We start from the raw sequence: 19,225 nt of genomic DNA on the forward strand, positions 1-19,225 counted from the left end.
TGGGTCCCGCTTTTCTTGAAGCCCCTTGCTTTACCCAGTCCTTCTGGCCCCAATAACTCTATTTCCTTTCACTGCTTTTGTACACACTCAATTTACTGTACAGTCCAATTTCCATGTTTCTCTCTACAGAGATAAAATTGACACAGGAAAATGTGACTTTCTAAAACTGATGATTATTCTCAGAGAAGGATTCATTATTTTATGATACCTGTCCAGGTGATGAGCTCCCTTCCCTGCTCTAGAAATTACTCCCTTTGCACTTGATTTTGTAGAGCTCAGCTCTTGCTGTCTTCCTCACTCTTGGAAATAATCCTCAACCCTGATCAAGGCTTGCTGTTGGGTCCTACCTGATCAAACAGACTCACGCCCAGAACAGGAAGAGCAGTGTAGATCAGATTGTAGCAAGTGATAAACCAAGTATCATAAACTGTCTGGAAGAATAAAAAAGAAATGTTTTAGTCTCCTCTCTTTGCTGAGGTCCCAGCTCTACCTCCTAGGTCTAAGACAGCTCCTCCACTGCTCCCCCAACCCCAACACCACCTATCACCACACCACACTAACCTAGAGCAGGATTTGGATTTCAGAAATCTGACTGAGAAGGTTGACCCCCCCAGACTTTATTTGATCCTACTCTATTTAGAACCTTCGGTCCCAGGCTGGGGCAAGACCACACCAAGATTTCAAGGCTGATCTGGAGCAACCCTACCATAACTTGCACTGTCCCTCCCTGCACAGAAAGGACACAGAGTGAATGCTAGAATGGCTAGTAGAGAATAGCTAGGAAATGCTTGCTATACTACTATACTCCCAGGCATGTAAACCTCTGTGCTCTATTCTTTGATGACATTCAGTGGCTTCTGAAGCTCTTGATACCTCCTAACACTGGCAAGCAGAACGGACCCTGTGACCCTTCCCCAGCTGGGTGCTCCATCCTCGGGCCTAGCAAGGGCCCCTGTCCTTACTAGTCACAAGAGGTCAGCAGCAACACATGCATACACACACACCTACCACAAACCAGACTGGCTTCACTAGTACTGGAGGTATACACATCTACTACTGTCTGCTCACTGGTCTGTTTCCCCAGGAGCCTAAAGCAACAAAGGTAGTAAAAATTTCCCAAGATAATCGTTGCTGTGGTTGTTTCTCTTGGGAATCCTTGAGAGACTGCTGAAAAACTTCTCACAGGAAAAGGGACTCCTCTTAGAACATCAAAATCCAAGTGTCACTTCTCCCCACTAGGGTGGGGGAGATTTTATGTTCAAATGTTCAATTGTTCACCAGAGCAACAACTGTGTATGTGCTTGGGGGCAAGGGTGCAGGCAGGCAGGGTAGGGAAGGAGTAGAAGGAAGTTGTATTTCCAATTATAGCTAGGAATATATGGCTATATTCCAAGTAAATGCCATAACTGGCCTGTCTGGCATGACCCAGAGGCTTACCCTGTTCCATAAAGAAAACTCCCACATCCAGGAATTTTCCCTTATTACATATGTTTGGAAACTCTAGGTCTCAATGTCAGGGAAAAGGTGAAAATAATTTATGGGAGAGTTCTGAAGGTAGGAGTCAAGGCCAAATTAGAGACAGACCAGAACAGTTATGGTTTGGAAATCTAAGCTTAGTATAGGGTTGGGAGATGGAATCAGCATAGGGTGAAGAACTTTGTGGATGTCACACACTGGTCTCTAGAGGAGGAAAAAGGTCTGAGTTGGCTTATATGAGGGGTGACTAGAGAAAACCTAGTTGACTAGTGTGAAGATTGCAACCTGATCTCCTACCTGTGCAGAGAACCCGTTGAAGAAGGCATACCAGAAGTGCACCAGGGTGAAGGCAAAGTTCTTGTAAAAGAAGTAGCTGAGAAACTTGCACATGCGATTATAAGACCAGCGGCCATGGACCAAGAGTAGACGCTGGAGATAGCGGAACTGGCAAAAGGCGAAATCACTATTGAGCATGGCCTGCATCCCTTCATGGCCGCAGATACCGACCCCAATGTTGGCAGCTGCAATGAAACCCCAGGACATTTTCAGCTACAGAGCTTGTTTGCTAGGCTCTCAGCCTAGGAAGTATAAAGGGAGGGCTGAGATAATGTTGTACAAATCCCTTATTTTATATTTGTTAAATACTGTCAGGCCCCCCTCAAAATGGCACGCACTTAGTGGAGTCTTTTCTCCTTAGTGGATTGCCCCTCCCTGTAAGTTGGACAACAGCTCCTTCTTTTGTGCTGTTTTGCATGCTGCCCCTCAAGAATGCCTGGCATGGCCAGTACTAGAGAGCTATCCTGGGTGTTCTTTGCTCCTGCTCTAGCCATCCATGCTCTTTCTTACTGTCCAGATGCTGAGGTTAAAATTTCTTGTTATCTCTGGAATTCACTTAGATCAATTAAAGATGTAGGATGGATGCCAATCTAACACAATATTTAATTACCTAAATTTATCTAAGGGGCTAAAATCCAACTTTTGTGAGGAATATGTGATGTATATACTTTGTTAATGAGAAACAAGTTCGTCAGGAGGCCTAAGGTGACTTTTTTCTGGATAAAGCAAGGATTATACTTGATGAAAGATAAGACTGAAGTTCCTAAAGGTTTTAATAAGTCTGTGGTAACTCACTATGCTTAACACCAAATTCACTGATCTTCTGGTATATACCTATTGCATTGCTTAATGGGATAACTGAAACCTCTAAAGCCTTAAATACCAGAGAAGTTCCAGAAACAGGAAGAGAGCAAGGACACTTCCTAGTATTGTAGCTGAGAATGGAATATCTGCTAGTTTTTCCTATATAGGGAGAGAGCTTTGACTAGAGGACCTTTAGGTTTTGTCCATATCTCACAGACCTACAAGATGCTGAAGGCTAACATTTACCTGAAATTAAAACCAGCCATTTGTTTCTATTGGTTGGAAGTGATCAGTAAGTCACCTACTCTATTCTCCTCCAGCCAGGGAAACAGGGCAAGCTTTTGCAAACACAGTCTCAGGGAGGAGAAGATCCTTGCATTGGGACTCACAGCCTTTAAAAAAGGAGAAGACTCTGGTTCCTTCCCAGGGGTCCTTTCTGTGGACCTTGATGCCACCTCAGAAAGATGCTATGTAGTTGTGCAACCTGCTTGTTCTGTGAATGTATGTATGTGTTCTTGTGGGAGCCAAGTGTATCTGTGTGTGTACTTACACTCATAGTGTAAGTGCATGAATCTCAATGTGTGTGCAAGCCTGTGGATATGGGCTGATGTCTGCGTATGTGAATAAGTGGGTGTGCAGGTATAGAGGAGTTGTGAAACAGAATACTTTATAATGCATATGATAGGCAAAAGTGTGAGCCAGCAATACAGTACCATCCAGATCAGTTTTGTCTATGGAGGAAGGAAGGGGGAAGCCCATGACTGGGAGCTACTTCCCACTTCCCTCACATGCCTTTGATCATGCTGACGTCATTGGCCCCATCCCCGATGGCCAGTGTCACCACCTTCTTGTACCTCTTCACCAGCTCTACCACCTGGGCCTTCTGAAGGGGTGTCATCCGGCAGCAGATCACTCCCTTGCACATGCATGCCGTTCGCAGCAGTTCCAGCTCCAGGTTCTCTTCTAGAGCATAGACCTGCAACACCAGGACACACCCACTCTTCAGCTTGCCCAAAAAGGCTCTCAGGGCGGGATCTTCCTAGGCCCTTTCCCTTCCCTCCATATTCTTCTGCCCTTCACAGGGCAGGCTTAGCTGTTCTCAGGGCATTCCATCCCTAAGGGAGGCCAAGCCCCCAAGTCAGTTATAGGCTTCCTTACATTTGACTCAGCCTCCAGTGGGAAACTGGTCAGGGCCTCTCACTGGGTCAAACCAGTTGATGGGACAATGAGGCCAAGAGACTTCTGGTTCTGGTCACTTCCCCCCTTCCCCTAAGTGACAGGGCATATCAGTGAAGAATTTGAATAAGAAAGGAATATGCCATTGGCTTCTCTCTCCTCATTTACTCCTGTCTAGAGAAGCTTGGGAAAAGGTGTCTTTCAGGCAAGGGCACCTGAAGGGAGGGGGAATAGAACAGGGAAGGGATCTTAACATTTCCCTGAAGTGGGCTGGACCTAGGAAGAAATTTCCTTGGAAGAAGAGAACAGAATTGTAGCTCTGTGTTGCCCACCAGACTGTAGCCATTGATGATCAAGCCATAGTTGCCATTGGGCACCTCCTCAGGTACTTTGAAAGGAATTTTGTGCTTCCGGGTTAGGTAAATGTTTACTGGGTCTGATTCCAGTAGAGACTCGGGTTTCATCTTGTTCCTTGCTTCCCTGAAAGCCAAGAGTTGTGGTCAGACTTTGACCTGAGCCCCAGCACTTAGGAAGGAAAATATGTCCCAGTATGAAAGTGAGCAAGAGTGGGTAGAGGGCCTTTGAAAAGTATCAGCCAGGACCTCAGAATTGACTGCCTCCTGAGACCTGCCACTGCCTTGGGTCCCTGACCATCCACGCACCATGCTTTTCCATTCCCCACATTCCAACTCCTTTAGCCTGAATGCTTCTTTGCAAAATTCTCTCAAATATTTAGGTTTTCTGTTTTCCCCTCCTCCTCCGTTTCTGGTCTATTCCTTCCAGTGGTGTGGGGACCACACTGTGGGAAGAGATGAGAGGGAAATTTTGGGTCCAGGTACTGGCTGTGGCCGCTCTCCCATGTGTACCTGAGCTCTCGATGAACAGTCTCACTATCTCTGCCTTCCACAAAGAACATCCCATCCATTTCATCCTCAAATATATTACAGGAGTAGGCAATGTTCACGGCAGTCTCTGTAGGGAAGGGGGAACACAGGTCTCATTTTGGCTGGTGTTTATAGACAGGGACAGGGTCTTCACAATGTACTAATAGTGGGCTTGCAGAGCCCATTTGTCTACCTTTGCTATGGATGCAGTCAAAGTGTATTTTTCATGAATCAGTGGAGACCATATTCAAACATCCACAGGTGAAATGTACAGGTGCCTCCCTGGCACAGATTTGTGAGTTATTTATCAATAACTAGCATCATTCTTTCTTAGCTTCTCCAGAAAGCCTTCTCTTATTTCTTAGAGCAATTCCAGTCTGTGTCCACTTCTCCAGGCAATCAGGATGTGTTTTAAAAAAAACTAAGTCCTGAACCCTAGCTACAAGTAGTATCAGAATTAGGAGAAGAGACTGCAATTGTCACAGAAACTTTCTTTGAGGAAGGGACTGAGGGATAAATAATGACTGTTTAGAAGAAGGAAAAGGCATTTCAAGTGGGGAAACAACCCAGAGGACCTAGGGTAGAAACTGGTTTGTTTGGGACATACTGAAGGTAATGGTCACATTAGGATGGAGATAAGGACATGTAGGCAGCCATAGATGACTAGGGTCTTGAAGGCCAGATAGAGGGGTCCAACCTTTACAATGTGGAGTCACTGTAGGTCCCTGAGCAGAGGAGTAACATCATAAAATTAGTATATTTGAGGAAGATTAAACTGATGGTTGTATGCAGGCTATGCTGAAATTAATAAGGGCAAGTGACAGATCAATTCAGAAGTTTTTGCAGAAGTACAGCCAACAAGGGATGAAGGCTAAACTAGGATGGTGGCGTAGTAAAGAGGATTTTCAGACTAATTAGTAGGACATGGTGAGAGAATGAATCTTTGGGACAACAGAGGGGGTACAGTCAAAGAAAACTTTCTCAAGTTTTTAGCTTGTGAGTTCCTAGAGGACAGGGTCATGTCTGATTAATTCATCTCTGTGTCCCCAATGCTGAATACAGCAGATGGCATAAAGTACATGCTCATCAAATTGGAAATTAGGTGTCCTGTAAGGACTTAATCTGACTTACAAGGTATTTGTCAAGAAAATGGCTAAGGAAAAAAAAAGGAAGAAGAAAAGAAATGGCTAAGGTACACAGGGAAGAGGACTGGTCAGACTAGGGGTTTCCCTTTACCTTGCTTATCTCCAGTTAAAACCCATATTTTAATCTTGGCTTTGTTCAGGGTGAAGATTGTCTCAGGTACTTCATCTTGCAGCTTGTCTTCTATGGCTGTGGCCCCTAATAGCTTCGAACAGAGATACCAGTGAATGAGGAAAAGGGAGAGAGTCACAGCATTTCGTGCTACCCAGCAACTGAACTGGCATCGCAGCATTCCCTTTAGTAAGCTGGCTGTCCTGGCATGAGGATCCCAGTGGTGTAAAACTCAGCACACTCTGCCTCTCAACACACAGCTTTTCAATCATACACTGAAATCATATTTAGAAACACAGAATAGTCAGGACCAGAGAGGGAAGAGACTTGCCCAAGTCATATATGAAGTGACATACCTTCACTTCTCCCTTGCTTCCTACCACACTTCCTGGCTCCAAAAGTGGTGGTTCCCCAACAAGGGATCCCCATATCTCACTCCAGTTTTTCTTTAAACCCAACAAGTGCTCGGGTGTACTTTAGTTGTTGCTAGGCCCCTACAAGGACAATCTACAAATACTACCACAGAACTGACTATGGAAGGAAATTTGAGATTTCTAAATTTTCCATTTAGTATCAATAATTTCTCCCTCTCTCTTTTTTTTTTTTTCTTTGGCGGCCGGCTGGTATGGTGAACAGAACCCTCGACCTTGGTGTTACAAGGCTGCACTCTAACCAACTGAGCTAACTGGCCGGCCCCAGTAATTTCTCCTTTAATAGCAGAGCCAGCCTGTATTAGTCTGGTCAAAAACTCTGGGGTCATCCTTAACTTCCTCTTTTCTCATACACTATAATCCAATCCATCATCAAATTCTATTGGCTCTACATTCAAAAAATATACAGAATATGGCCATTCCTCACCACTTCCAGTCCATCTATCTGGTCCAAACCATCATCATCTCTCACCTGTACTATTGCAACTACCTTCAAATTGATCTCCCTTGGGTCCGCCCTTGCTCCCCTACAGTATAATCTCAACACAGCAGCCAGAGTGATAATTTTAAAAGCTATCACATTGGGCTGGCCCCGTGGCTCACTCGGGAGAGTGCGGTGCTGGTAGCGCCGAGGCCGTGGGTTTGGATTCTACATAGGGATGGCCGGTGCACTCACTGGCTGATCGTGGTGCTGACAACACCAAGTCAAGGGTTGAGATCCCCTTACCGGTCATCTTTTAAAAATAAAAATAAAAATAAAAGCTATCACATCACTTCTCTGCTTGAACTCTTCAGTGATTTTTCCATATCTCCCTGTAACCCCTTACGTGGGCCTATGAAGACCCTCAGCTACTTCTCTGTCTCACGCCTTTTTATTCTTTCCTCACTCACACTGTTCCAGCCAGTTTCTGCTTTACCGCTCAACTAACAAGTTAAGCCTGTTCCTGTTCCAGGGTCTTTTCTCTTGCCACTCCTTCTGTCTGAAAAGCTAATCCCCCAGATATCTGCTTGCTTGCGCCTTCTTCAAATCTCTTCTCAGACGTCTTCTTCATAGTGAAGACTAAGCACCCTGTTTAACATAGCAACAATGCCTCTGTCCTCTCCAAAACACATATGCACATGCTGACACCCCCTCTCTTCCTGGCTTTAAAAAATTTTTCCCCATGACAGTTTCACCATCTGACCTACTATATATGTTATTTTTGGTCTGTTTTGTTTACTGCTACATGCCCAGGGTTTATAATACTGCCTAGCACACAGAAGACACTTAGTAAATATGTCTAATGAATGAGTGAATATTTTTGTCCTCATTATTCCATCAATTAGTCCTGGATTATCTAATCTGTACTTTATTCAGATCCTAATTTCTCCCAGATTACTTAGCTTCTGTGAACAGCTTTGGGAATAAGAAACACTTCCAGAAAGATAAAAATCACAACCAGTGCACTTTTTTCTTCATGGGTTCAGAAGCATATACTGAATCAGCTTGGATTCCAGTATCCAGCCTCCCTGGCACAAAGCTATGGGTGCCTCCCTGCCGAGCCTGCCTCTATTGATCCTCTGGAAGCTACTCTCAGAGCCCTTGCTAAGTCTGCTGGCTGCTAACCTCCATCCCTGTCCCCAGTCTGTCCCTGGCTTCCCAACACTAACCATCAAGTCTCTTTCAATCTCTTCATAGGCACTTGATAATTTATCTTCACGATTCTCCAAAGACAGGTAGGCTTCACTGTGCTTCTTGCTCCAGGACTGGAAGAATGCATCATCTAACTCTCGGTAGGCCACCATAAGAGTGCGAAGGCCTTCACTGGCAAAATCCTGAAAGACATGTGTGTGTACCAAGTGGGCCTGGGCTGGGTTAAGGCTGAGTTAAGGGAGTCGCACACCAACCCACAGGCCCTGACTGACTACAAAAGAGGGTTTAAAGGTCAGCACCATGGGCCTAGTACCTAACCTAAGCAGAAAGCAACTGTTGAACTTTCTCAGCAAAATGTGCCATGGATGGAGCCAGCAGAGCTGGAAGGTTGAGAGTCTTCTGAGAGATAGAAGGTGCTAGCCTTTAACTGTAGTTAATTCGCTGTGTGACTCTGGGAAAAACCAAGTCTTCTAGGTTTCTTTTTTATAAAATTGGGACAATAATTCACCCACTACAGAGAGGATAATAATGACTGTGATATGAGAACGAAAGGGATAATAAAGTAAAAAGAAGGAATTATAAAAAATAATCAGGTTATTAGAGGGAGGAAAGGGGGTGGTAGAGGGGGTTAGGAAGCAACTGCTTAATGGACACAAAAAATGAGTATATTTTGTAATGACGAATATGCCAACTATCCTGATTTGATCATCACATATTGTACACAAATACTGATAGTCAACTCTGTACTACACAAATATGTATAATCTATTATGTTTCAATAAAAAAACCAAAAGCGTTAGTATTTTTTACAAGCATATATTCATTTTAATTTTCCTCTCTCCCTTCCTTCCTTCATCAAATATTCAATGGGCGTCTTACATAGCCCATACTTGTGTATTTGTCTGTAGTTTGTTGGCTCCGTTAATTAGCCATAGCCAGCCATGCTAAAAAGGCTATTGCTGAAATGCTGTCTGGGTGAGTTAACATCTTTTGCCCATTGGCCACTGACATATTCTAACTTATCATAACTGGCCATCTTGCGGGAGTATACTCTTGGTCATAGGAGGGCTAGGTAAGAATGTGAGTGGCTTAGGGAAGAACTCATGTTCATCTAAGGAAGCACAAAACACACATAAACAACAATTCTACATGATCACTGCTATAGTGAGCTGCAAAATAATTTACTTTGGCATTATAAGAGCAAGGAGAAATAGAATTTGCTCTTAGTTCTCTGTGTAATTCCCGAACGTTTGATGTTAGCTGTCAGACAAAATTAAAATCAGGTAATATATAGGGAATGACATCTCTTAAACCTCCATACTGTTGGCAGCCTAAGAAGCTCCAGAAGAGATCTCAGGAGACTTCTTAAGAAGAAAATGATAGAGGCAGAAACTGGTTTTGCATAGGATACAGATAAGAGGACTTGACAAGCTTAACAATACACTGACAGATTCATTAGTCCATTCAGCAAATAATTTAGCAGCATGTGTTAACATGATCCTTTATTCCTACTTGTGTGGTTTTCTTTTCTCTTAGTACTAGGGTGGGAAAACTAGGGCCTGGGGGCCAAATCCTGCCTTTCACCCGCTTTGGAGTGACCTGTTTGCTGATCTCTAGAGAGCCTGGAGTAAGCTGTATTTCTGCATGAGCAGGTTGTTGGAGCTTGACTCTTGTAGGTTTGTCATCAGTGGTTAATAGATTGTAGGATAGGCAGGCCCCACTATAAGCATCTGTGAGGGTTGGTGGCAGGAAGCATGTCAAAAGATATGACACAGTTCATGACTTTTTTTTTTTTTTTCCACTTTTGGCTAGTAAGAGGATACAAACCCTTGACCTTGCTGTTGTCAGCACCATACTCTAACCAAGTGGGCTAACCAGCCAGCCCATATGACTTCCTTTGAAGCCAGTCTGTGGAAATGCTCTCTGAAAAGGTACCTGATTAATGTGTTCTGGAAGGTTAAAAGATGGGAGACTAGCCCATAAAAAACACAGTGGCCTCTGGGAATCAGTATAAGACATAAGAGTGATCTTGTGTGGGGCACTTCACTGACTGTTTTTTTTTTTACTTAAGCTATACTTTACATTCTATAAAATTCATGCTTTTAAAGTATACAATTCAGTGGCCTTTTGTAGTATATTCATGAAGTTCCTGCAATCATCACCACTATTTATTCCAGAACATTTTCATCATCCCAAAAAGAAACGCTGTACCAACCAGCAGTCATTCCCCATTCCCTTTTCCCCTAAGCACCTGGCAACCACTGATTTACTTTCTGTCTCTATGGATTGGCCCAATCTGGACATTTCATATAAATTGAATCGTACAATATGTGGCCTTTTGTGACTATCTTCTTTCACTTAGCATACTGTTTTCAGGCTTCATCCATGTTGCAGCATATATCAGTATTTCATTCCTTTTTATTACTAAATAACACTCCATTATATAGATACACCACGTTTTATTTATCCATTTGTCTGCTGATGGACATTTGGGTTGTTTCAACTTTTTGGCCATTATGTATAATGCTGCTGTGAACATTGTGTCCAAGTTTTTGTGTCATGTATATCTCCATTTCTATACCTAGGAATAGAATTGGTAGATGATTTGATAACTCTATACTTAACTTTTTAAGGAAATGCCACACTGTTTTGCAAAATGGCTATGCCATTTTTTACTTTCCCATCAGCAATATATGAAGTTTACAATTTCTACTTCCTTGCCAACACTAGTTACTGTCTGGTCATCTTTATTTTAGCCAACCTACTGGTATAAAGTGGTATCTTGTGGTTTTGATTTGCATTTCTCTAATGACTAATGATGTTGAACATCTTTTCATGTGCTTATTGGCCATTTGTTCTCTGAATTCTGGCTATGTGTTAATGTAGAGTCAAGCCAAAATGACCTAGCAAAATAGCATTTTCTCCAATCTTTTCCTTTTATAATTTTTTTTTTGTGGTCTGCTTCCCTCCTCATCTTATCTTTTTTCTCTCTCTACTCCTCCAACACCAGGTAAATCCAGGTTTAAGGGTAGAAACCCCAGAGGCTACAGATCTGTTTTTTCTTTCTTGTGCCAGCAAGCTGGAGCCACTCTCTCTTTTTGACACATGCCAAATCCTAGAGGACGAAAGTAGGGTAAGGTAGGAAGGGAGGATGTGACCTTGGGGTTTCTAATCCTGTGAACAGAGAGAGAAATCAAACAGCCCCCTAAGCAGTCTAGGCCTGGTGCTTTCTGCTCTATACCCTAAAGGCAGTCTGTTGTCATCAGGGCTTGTGGGATAGGGCCTCCCATATCAGCTGGTTCTATTCTGAGGCAAATTCCAGGTGTGACCATGTGATTTTCTGAGCTAGAAATCATGGAACCATTTGGATTGTTGTAAGTACTCCCACAGACATAATCCTTGTCATGCCTCTGCGGTCCTGTCCCGCCCAACTTTTTGACATGGAAGTTGTCAATATGGTCAATGAGACTCCCATGGAGTGAGACAGTTTTATTCTTCCACCAATTAAAGAGACACAGACACCAACATACATCCATACAGAAACACACTGACCCAGGGACACATATGTGGACACATATCCAGATACAGAGAATCACCCACAGCACCCCTCTCCTACAGCCTAAAGACTTACATCTAAATGTTCCATGGTCACATCACTGAGGGGTCTACAGGATGGATGAAGCCGCTCACAGATGATGGTGTCTGCACCCTTGCAGAACAACATCAGCTGATCTTCAGGTGTCCGCACTAAAGATAAGTAAATTAAGCAAAGTAACCATACAGGCCTATTGTTACAAGAACTTGTCTGGGCCACTGACGGATGTCAAGGAGGCTGTTACTTTTGGAAGCCAAGTGCTCAGTCAGTGGTCACTAGGATAAATGATGTGGTGATGGTTGGTGACAGTGAGAGAGGAACTTACACAACCAGCTCTTCCACGGGTTCAATATTACCTGTGGAAGACTGAGGCATAATCATATTTAGCTTCTCAATTCCAAGTCCCAGACCAAGTCCCACACCTAGTAAAGACCAAGGATGAAAAATGACCTTCTTCCTCTTTGGTCTGAGACCCAAATTAACTGAGAGAGCAAAACAGTATTAATTTCCCCAACATTGTCTGCTCCGATGTTTTACTCCATGTTCAGGCTTCATACATTTATTCTCTGTCCTTATCTTGGCTTTGAGAGTACTGACAAGCCACTACCCAGGAACACAAGATAAGAAATTTAGCATATGGCAGCAAGTCCCTAGACAAGGGCTATTCAAAAAGTTCATGGAAAAATGGAATTAAAAGATAATACAAATCTTTTCATGGACTTTTTGAAGACTCCTCAAATGTCTATAAGAGAGAGAATTTAAAGAATATGTGAGAAAGTGGGAACGGCTGTGTGTTTGTATTTGAGCCACAGTACCTGTAAGAAGCCATGTGAGTGGGAGAAAGCATTTGTGTGTAGATAAAAAAGAAAGTAAACGTGTGAATGTGTATGAAGGACAACAAAGGAGAGAGGCCCAACTAGGAGGGGCACCCACCAATAACAGACATCCTCTTGCGCACATTGTCGAAGTCCAAAATAGCCAGCAGTTGGTAGACTTTAGTTTTCCCCATTTTGACCACTGTGATTGTCTCAGATGTGCGGGAACGGAACACAAAGCCAAAGTTTCTGGCAGCAGTGCACAGGGCACCTTCATCTGGGGACTGAGCCTGGTACACCAGCATACCTGACAGGAGAGAAGATGGCAATCACAGCCCACAGAGATGAGCAATGGAAATCTACCAAGAAGTGACACTGTCTTCCAAGTAGCTTATATAAAGATGGAGTGCAGGAAGGGGCATCTTTCTTCAAAACTTCCTCACAAGTCTGGCCCTAAAAGCCCAGGTTGCATAGAACATGTCAGTCTCTTTTCCTTTCCAATACTTCTAACTTGTTTCATAGACCTGAGTTAGTATTACAGAGGTACACGGTACATGCAATGTATACAAACAAAACATGGGCAGTTATTCTCCAACTTTAGTGGGTAAAAGATGGCTCAGGAAACTTGTTAAAAATGCAGGTTCCTGGACCCCACCCAAACTTACTGAATCCAGAATCATAAAGTCTGGGAGGAGGGCCTAGGAAATGAATTTTTAACAAATCTCTTTGGTGATTCTCATACCTGCATAAGGTGTTCCTGCATAAGACCAGCCACACTTTGCTAAACACAGCTATAAGACAATAAGATTGATGGCTTAGCAGACAACTAAAATATATATATAAATGAGTGTCATCATCTTTGAAACTCACTCTGGAAAACTAAATGACTCACACCATCGAATCCATCTTTTATTGATATTACTGGAACACCTCTGTTAGAATATTATCACAACCTGAGGTACATTTTGGGTTATTTCTTTTCTGAAGCTCAATTTGGTTTTTAAAACAGTTATGCATCATCAGAGTCTTATACTTGTGAATAAGGTATGAGGGGAGCATCATTTTAGGTCAGGCATAAGATGTATCTACTAGACAATTGAGACTATTTTCTTGTGTTTCCTGCCCTGTCACTCAAGGCAGTAAACAAAGATGAGGCCAAACATACTTCAAACAATCGCAGCTTGCTGGAGCAGCAGACCTAAGGAAGCATGGGTGGAGGTGGGAGTTCACAGGGCCAGGAGACATGAGATCTGGGGCTCTTTGCCCTTCTTAACTACAGGATTTTAGGCAAGTTACTCAATCTCTGTGAAACTGGGATCATCTTTCCTGTTCTGCCTACCTCAGAGGGCTGTTGTGGACTGTAGGAGAAAGTATAAATGAAAGCAATTTGTAAGACTATAAAGTGATATACAAATATAAAGTGTTCCCACTGGGAGTATTATGTTAAGAGTACACTGACTTTAAAGGATGTGATTCATTTGGTTGCCTAAATTCTTGCCTGTTAAGAAAAAAAAACTTCTTAATTTATAATCAGTCATTTTTCATTCACTGCTTCTAAAAGGATTTGGATAAATAAATAAATGATGCAGCCACATTCAGTTATTAAAGAAACTAGAATATGTAGGGATACCTTTAACTGTGAAGCAACAAAAGGATGACAACTCATCCTTCAGGAAGTCCTGTCAGAGACAGTGGGGCTGATCTTGGGGACAATTCAGATGGATTCTGTGATAGAACATCACAGAGTCCCACATCAGAAGCTCCCTAGATAGCACCAAGTTTGACCCCTGTTCAATGACTGAATCCTGTCTTGAACCAAGAGAGTGTTTTCTACTTGAATATCTCCAGTGACTGGGAGTTCACTACTTATCTTGACTATTCATTCCATTGTCGGACAATGCTACTTATTAAAAAGTTCTTGGATTAAGCCATTACAAGTCATATCAACCCCCCCCCCACCCCCAAACTGCCTGTACTCTATGACACATTCTCAGTCCATCGGGCCTCAGGCCTCTCCTCACCTTCCACTTTCTCTTCTGACATCACGGTATGACACAAGGAGAGTGAGAGGAAAAACAAGTGCACGCTGTGATCTCCCTTTTTCACTGCTTCCACCAAAGTCTTGTCATAAAATGAAAACTTAGCATCAGCCAGTTTGTTGTAGGAGAAGTCAACCTTTTCTTTCTGGAACACCTGAGCCAGAACAAACTTCTCAGCAACAGCCTGACACTTTTACACAAGGTCAATTTGGGGACAATTTCTGGAATGTGATGGGAACTCTCAGGAGGATGGGAAGGGAAAAGCAAGATAAATGAAGGAGGTACTATGTGGGTTTCTAAGGCCCCCTGTAGCTCTGACCTGAACCATCCATTTACCTGGGCCAGAAAATATCCTTCCTACAGGAGGCAAGCTGAGCACTGCTTGGCAAACCCTTCCTGCCTTCTTTTTACCCCAGCTATTCTGAACGATTAATGTCCATCTTCAAACTCTACTCTTCCAAGTCCCAAATCCATGATAATCAAACCTGAGAATATGAGGAGGTAACTGCTCCCTATTAATAAATGGTATCTAGAGAAAGTCTTGTTTCTGGTTGTCCTCTGCCTGATTTTAGGAACTGAGACAGGAACAGAGGCCTAGGTACAACGGTATCACTGTGTTGCACTATTTCTCTCCAGGCCACAATGGTTAAAAGAGGGTTAGAGAGGAGTATTAAAAGGCAGAGGCAAGGCCACATGACAAGGAAGCTTCACTTACATGCCTGTTGTTCACAGACTTAATTTTGCTTGACCTGTCAGCATACCCTTCTGCCTCTAATCTTCATGGTCACTGACCTTGCCGCTTGTGTTCCTATTTTAGTCCCCGCTTCAATCTTTGGACCTAATGTTCACTAATCATTTTCCTATTTTCCTAACTATCTGACCTTTGCTCCTTTAGGTACTGACTCTCATTCTTCATTTCAGCTATGCTGCTTGTAGCGACCTTGGGTAGTCACTTTCTCTGGTTCAACTTGGCCCTGAGACTTTCTTATCCCCACCTTGAAGTGCAATGTTTTTTTTTGACCAGTAAGGAGATCGCAACCCTCTGTACGGTGTGGTCTGCACCACGCTCAGCCAGTGAGCGCACCGGCCATCCCCATGTAGGATCCGAACCTGCGGCCTCGGTGCTCCCAGTGCCGCACTCTCCTGAGTGAGCCACGGGGCCGGCCCTTGAAGTGTGATGTTATTAACACATCCCCCAGCTTGTACCAGAACTCTCAAGGATATTTTTCCAGTTCTCTGGAAGTTGTGGTACTACCTGGGCTGGGTCCCAATATGTCAAGTATAGACAATGACAGCAATATAGTGTCAAGAAAACAAAAGGAAGCTGAAAATATCATGCATATTGTTTCTCTCTCTCTCTCTATCCAGATGTACCTATGTGTGTGTATATGTACACATGAGAAGCATTTGAAAGAATATACCCCCAAATTTTACACTGGTTATGTAAATGGGGTTAAATAATTTTAACTTTCATTTTTACATATTTCTGTATTATTCGAATTTTTTTACAATGAGCATAGATTAATTTTTAAAGAGAAAAAAGCCAATAAAGCTATTTTTATACTAAAAAACAAACCAAAATCCCCTCAAATAAACATAGGTCATTTATATAGTGCTTTCTGATATTATAGGGCTAATAAAAGCTTTAGCATTTCAGAGGCTCGGAGGGTCCCAATTTGTGTCAAAGATGCTTCTCTGCAGCACAGCCTCCCTTAGTTCCCACATGCATTTCCCAGGGAGCTGTAATTACTCACCTCAGAGACTCTCAGCCTCTGTCCATTCTTGTCACGGGTATCACCTGTTGGTAAGTAAACAGAGCAGAGACTTGGCAAGGATTCTAGAGGAGGGTTTTTAATTTTTTTTTATTGTGGTAAAATATATATAACATAAAACTTTCTGTTTTAACCATTTTTAAGTGTAAAATTCAGTGGCATCAATGATTACATTTACAGTGTTGTACAACAATCACTACTATATATTTCCAACCCCCTTTCAGCACCCCAAACAGAAAGTTTCCATTCCTCCCCATCCACATCTGCTGGTAACCTCTAATCTACTTCCTGTCTCTATGAATTTGCCTATTCTAGATATATATTAGGTTTTAAAAACGTATTCCTCCTGTCTAACTGAAACTTTGTACCCTTTGCTAACATCCATCTGATTCGACATGAGAGTGAGCTGAGTGTGTTGTTTTTCCTCAAGACATTGGGAACTTCCTGAGGACAGAGACTAAGTCTTGTCCATCTTGCATTCTCAATGCCCAACACAATGAATTGCATTCGAAAGGTGCTAAATATATGCTTTTTGGTCGGAACTGAATGGGCTGGGTGTTCTTTGCTTAGGAAATAAATAGAGAGGTTGTGAGAACAGGAGGTAAATGTGAATTTCAGAGCTTGTAGGTTTAGAGTTAGATTATGTTGAAAACAATTTGCAAAGCAGAATCTCCTCAGGACTCTGGGAAAGTAGGAAGACAAGCATACCATAGATCTTTCCATTAATAGAACACTTGTTGAAAATCATGATGTTCTGAGTCAGGGTCCCTGTTTTGTCGGAGAACACATATTTGACCTGGCCAAGCTCCTCATTAAGGGTAGTGGTGCGAGCCTGTGCTGGTGTGTTCTTTGGTGCGTAAAACATCTTCCGATCCCAGTTGATATAGTAACTGTTGCCCAATCTTATTATTTCAACACTAAGGAGAAAGAAAGAAAAGAATGGTCCTGGGTCAGAGCTGAATAGGGAAATATGTCATCCTGGTTTCCTTCTCACCAGTCCCATGGTAGGTCAGGGCCAGCATCTGAAAATGAGAGTATCTTCCTTGGGAATCTACCCTCCTGAAGAACCTTTCAACACTAGCCAGCCCATCATAACTCTGACTTTGACCGTTATCACTCAAGGCTTTACCATCTAGATCCAGATACACCTGATTAACTTCTCTGAGTCATACTCTCTTTTCACTCTTTCTTCTTCCAAAACGTGTTCAGAAAAATTCATAATTTTTGAACTTCTGCAGTAATACAAGGTCTGAGGGAGTAACGGTTAACTTATAAAAGGCTACAATGGCTTAATTAGAAGGTTATTGCCATATCACATGGGGAAGACAGAAAAACTTGACACACTCAGAGTTTCTTTGTTTCAGAAGAAGGGAAGAATCTGTGAAAATCAGCAATAGTTAATGAGCTGACCCTCTGATAGATTTCCAGGCAGAGCCAGCCTGCCGTGATGTGCCTCCCCACTCCAACAGCCTCCTCTCATTTTATATGAATTGTCCCTATGGCCTTTGTCACACTTCTCTTCTGCTCCAAATAACATGCAGTACAGATTCTTTATGGTGAATAAGCATCTTCGTTTTAAAACAGAGAACACTTTTAAGGGACCTCCTTCCTGTCATCCTTCACAGTTAATGTGTGTTAGACTGCTTTACTAACAGTAATCCCTGTCGGAGACAGCTGCATGGAGAGACTTGGGGTTTTTTTCCTTTGAAGTGAGGGAGAAGGTACTCAGGTCCTCATCACTGACTCTTGCTGATGGTCCTCATGCCTGGAGTCTTGACCTCTCCCATCCTTTACCATACCAGCTACCACAGTGATCTCTCTAAACCCAAACATCTAATCACACCATTTTTTTCTGCAGAAAGAACTTTGCTGGATTTTTGCTGCTTTTAGAATAAAATTCAAATTCTTTGGCCTGGAATTTAAGGCTCTTCCAGATCTGACTCTAAAATTACCATCCAACAGCTTAGTCTAGCTACTCACTGTTCTATGAACAGGCCAAGTTTTTAAAAATCTCCAAACCATCGTACACACCAAACTTTCTGCTTGCAATTTTCTTTCCCTATATTCTATTTGGTGGATTCTACTCTTCTTTCAAATATCAGTTTGACTATTACCTTTTCTGTAAACTTTCTTAAGCCTCTCCAGACAGAACTAATCTATTCCTTCTCAAGGCTCCTATAGCACTCATATATATATATGTCTATTACAATATTTGTCATATTGTACCATAATTCTTTATTTATGTATATGTTTCCACAGCTACATTGTAAGCTTCTCTAAAGAAAGGGTTGTCTTATTATTTGTGTTTCTACCCTTAGACCCTAGTATAGTCCTTGGCACACAGTAGGTGCTCAATAAATATCTGTTAAATAAGGTAATTCAGGAATGTAGGGTGCTTTCTGGGTTGGGATGCCAGAGTGCAGGTTTAGAAAATCTGGAAAGGAAGACACTAAAATGTATTTGGGTGTGCAAATATGCAAGAGAATGCAGAACCTAGAAAAGAAAGATTGGAATGTGTTAAAAACTTATTTCACCTACTTCAAATTTTTGTCCAAGGTGCCTATGAAAAAGGAGAGGAAACACCCTTCCTCTTCTCCAATTTTTAGAAACTGAATTTAGGTCACCATTACACCTATCTACCACTTGCCACATTGTTTTTGTGGGAAAATGCATTCTGAGTTCTGATTAACTGACTTAAAATGAGTGAATGTTTGGAACTTACCTCACTGGTAAACTTGAGACTTCCTGGCCTGTGCGTTAGCATCACCAAATTTGTGTGCATTTAAAAAAACTGTTTTGTATGTTTGTATGTCTTATTTAGTTGCTTACATTAAAAGTTATTTGAAGGCACGGATAATTTTATTTTTGTACAAACCATATAGTATATGGCACCGTATTCTGGACATGGAAAGCATTTATGAAATTTTCAAATATTCCTCAGAACATATTGTACACCAGGTACTGTGGGAAGTAACGGGTTAAAGAGCACACAGTGTACGCTTTCTAAAAG

General features: G+C 42.3%; 1 protein-coding gene across 1 annotated transcript in view; it reads right to left on the reverse strand.

Moving 5' to 3' along the window:
- LOC134365589 (phospholipid-transporting ATPase FetA-like) overlaps positions 1–19,225 on the reverse strand; it is a 73,999-nt gene that overhangs the window by 2,782 nt on the left and 51,992 nt on the right. The window contains exons 12-23 of the mRNA XM_063081687.1: positions 16,924–17,132; positions 16,198–16,241; positions 14,426–14,597; positions 12,523–12,711; positions 11,626–11,741; positions 8,012–8,176; positions 5,913–6,024; positions 4,659–4,764; positions 4,125–4,272; positions 3,409–3,592; positions 1,774–1,997; positions 348–431 (exon numbers count right to left, since the gene is read on the reverse strand). Of these exons, the coding sequence (XP_062937757.1) occupies positions 348–431; positions 1,774–1,997; positions 3,409–3,592; positions 4,125–4,272; positions 4,659–4,764; positions 5,913–6,024; positions 8,012–8,176; positions 11,626–11,741; positions 12,523–12,711; positions 14,426–14,597; positions 16,198–16,241; positions 16,924–17,132 (1,753 nt within the window). The remainder of the gene's footprint in view (positions 1–347; positions 432–1,773; positions 1,998–3,408; positions 3,593–4,124; positions 4,273–4,658; positions 4,765–5,912; positions 6,025–8,011; positions 8,177–11,625; positions 11,742–12,522; positions 12,712–14,425; positions 14,598–16,197; positions 16,242–16,923; positions 17,133–19,225) is intronic.

This window comes from Cynocephalus volans, chromosome 17 (assembly GCF_027409185.1).
Source record: "Cynocephalus volans isolate mCynVol1 chromosome 17, mCynVol1.pri, whole genome shotgun sequence".
NCBI lineage: Eukaryota > Metazoa > Chordata > Mammalia > Dermoptera > Cynocephalidae > Cynocephalus > Cynocephalus volans.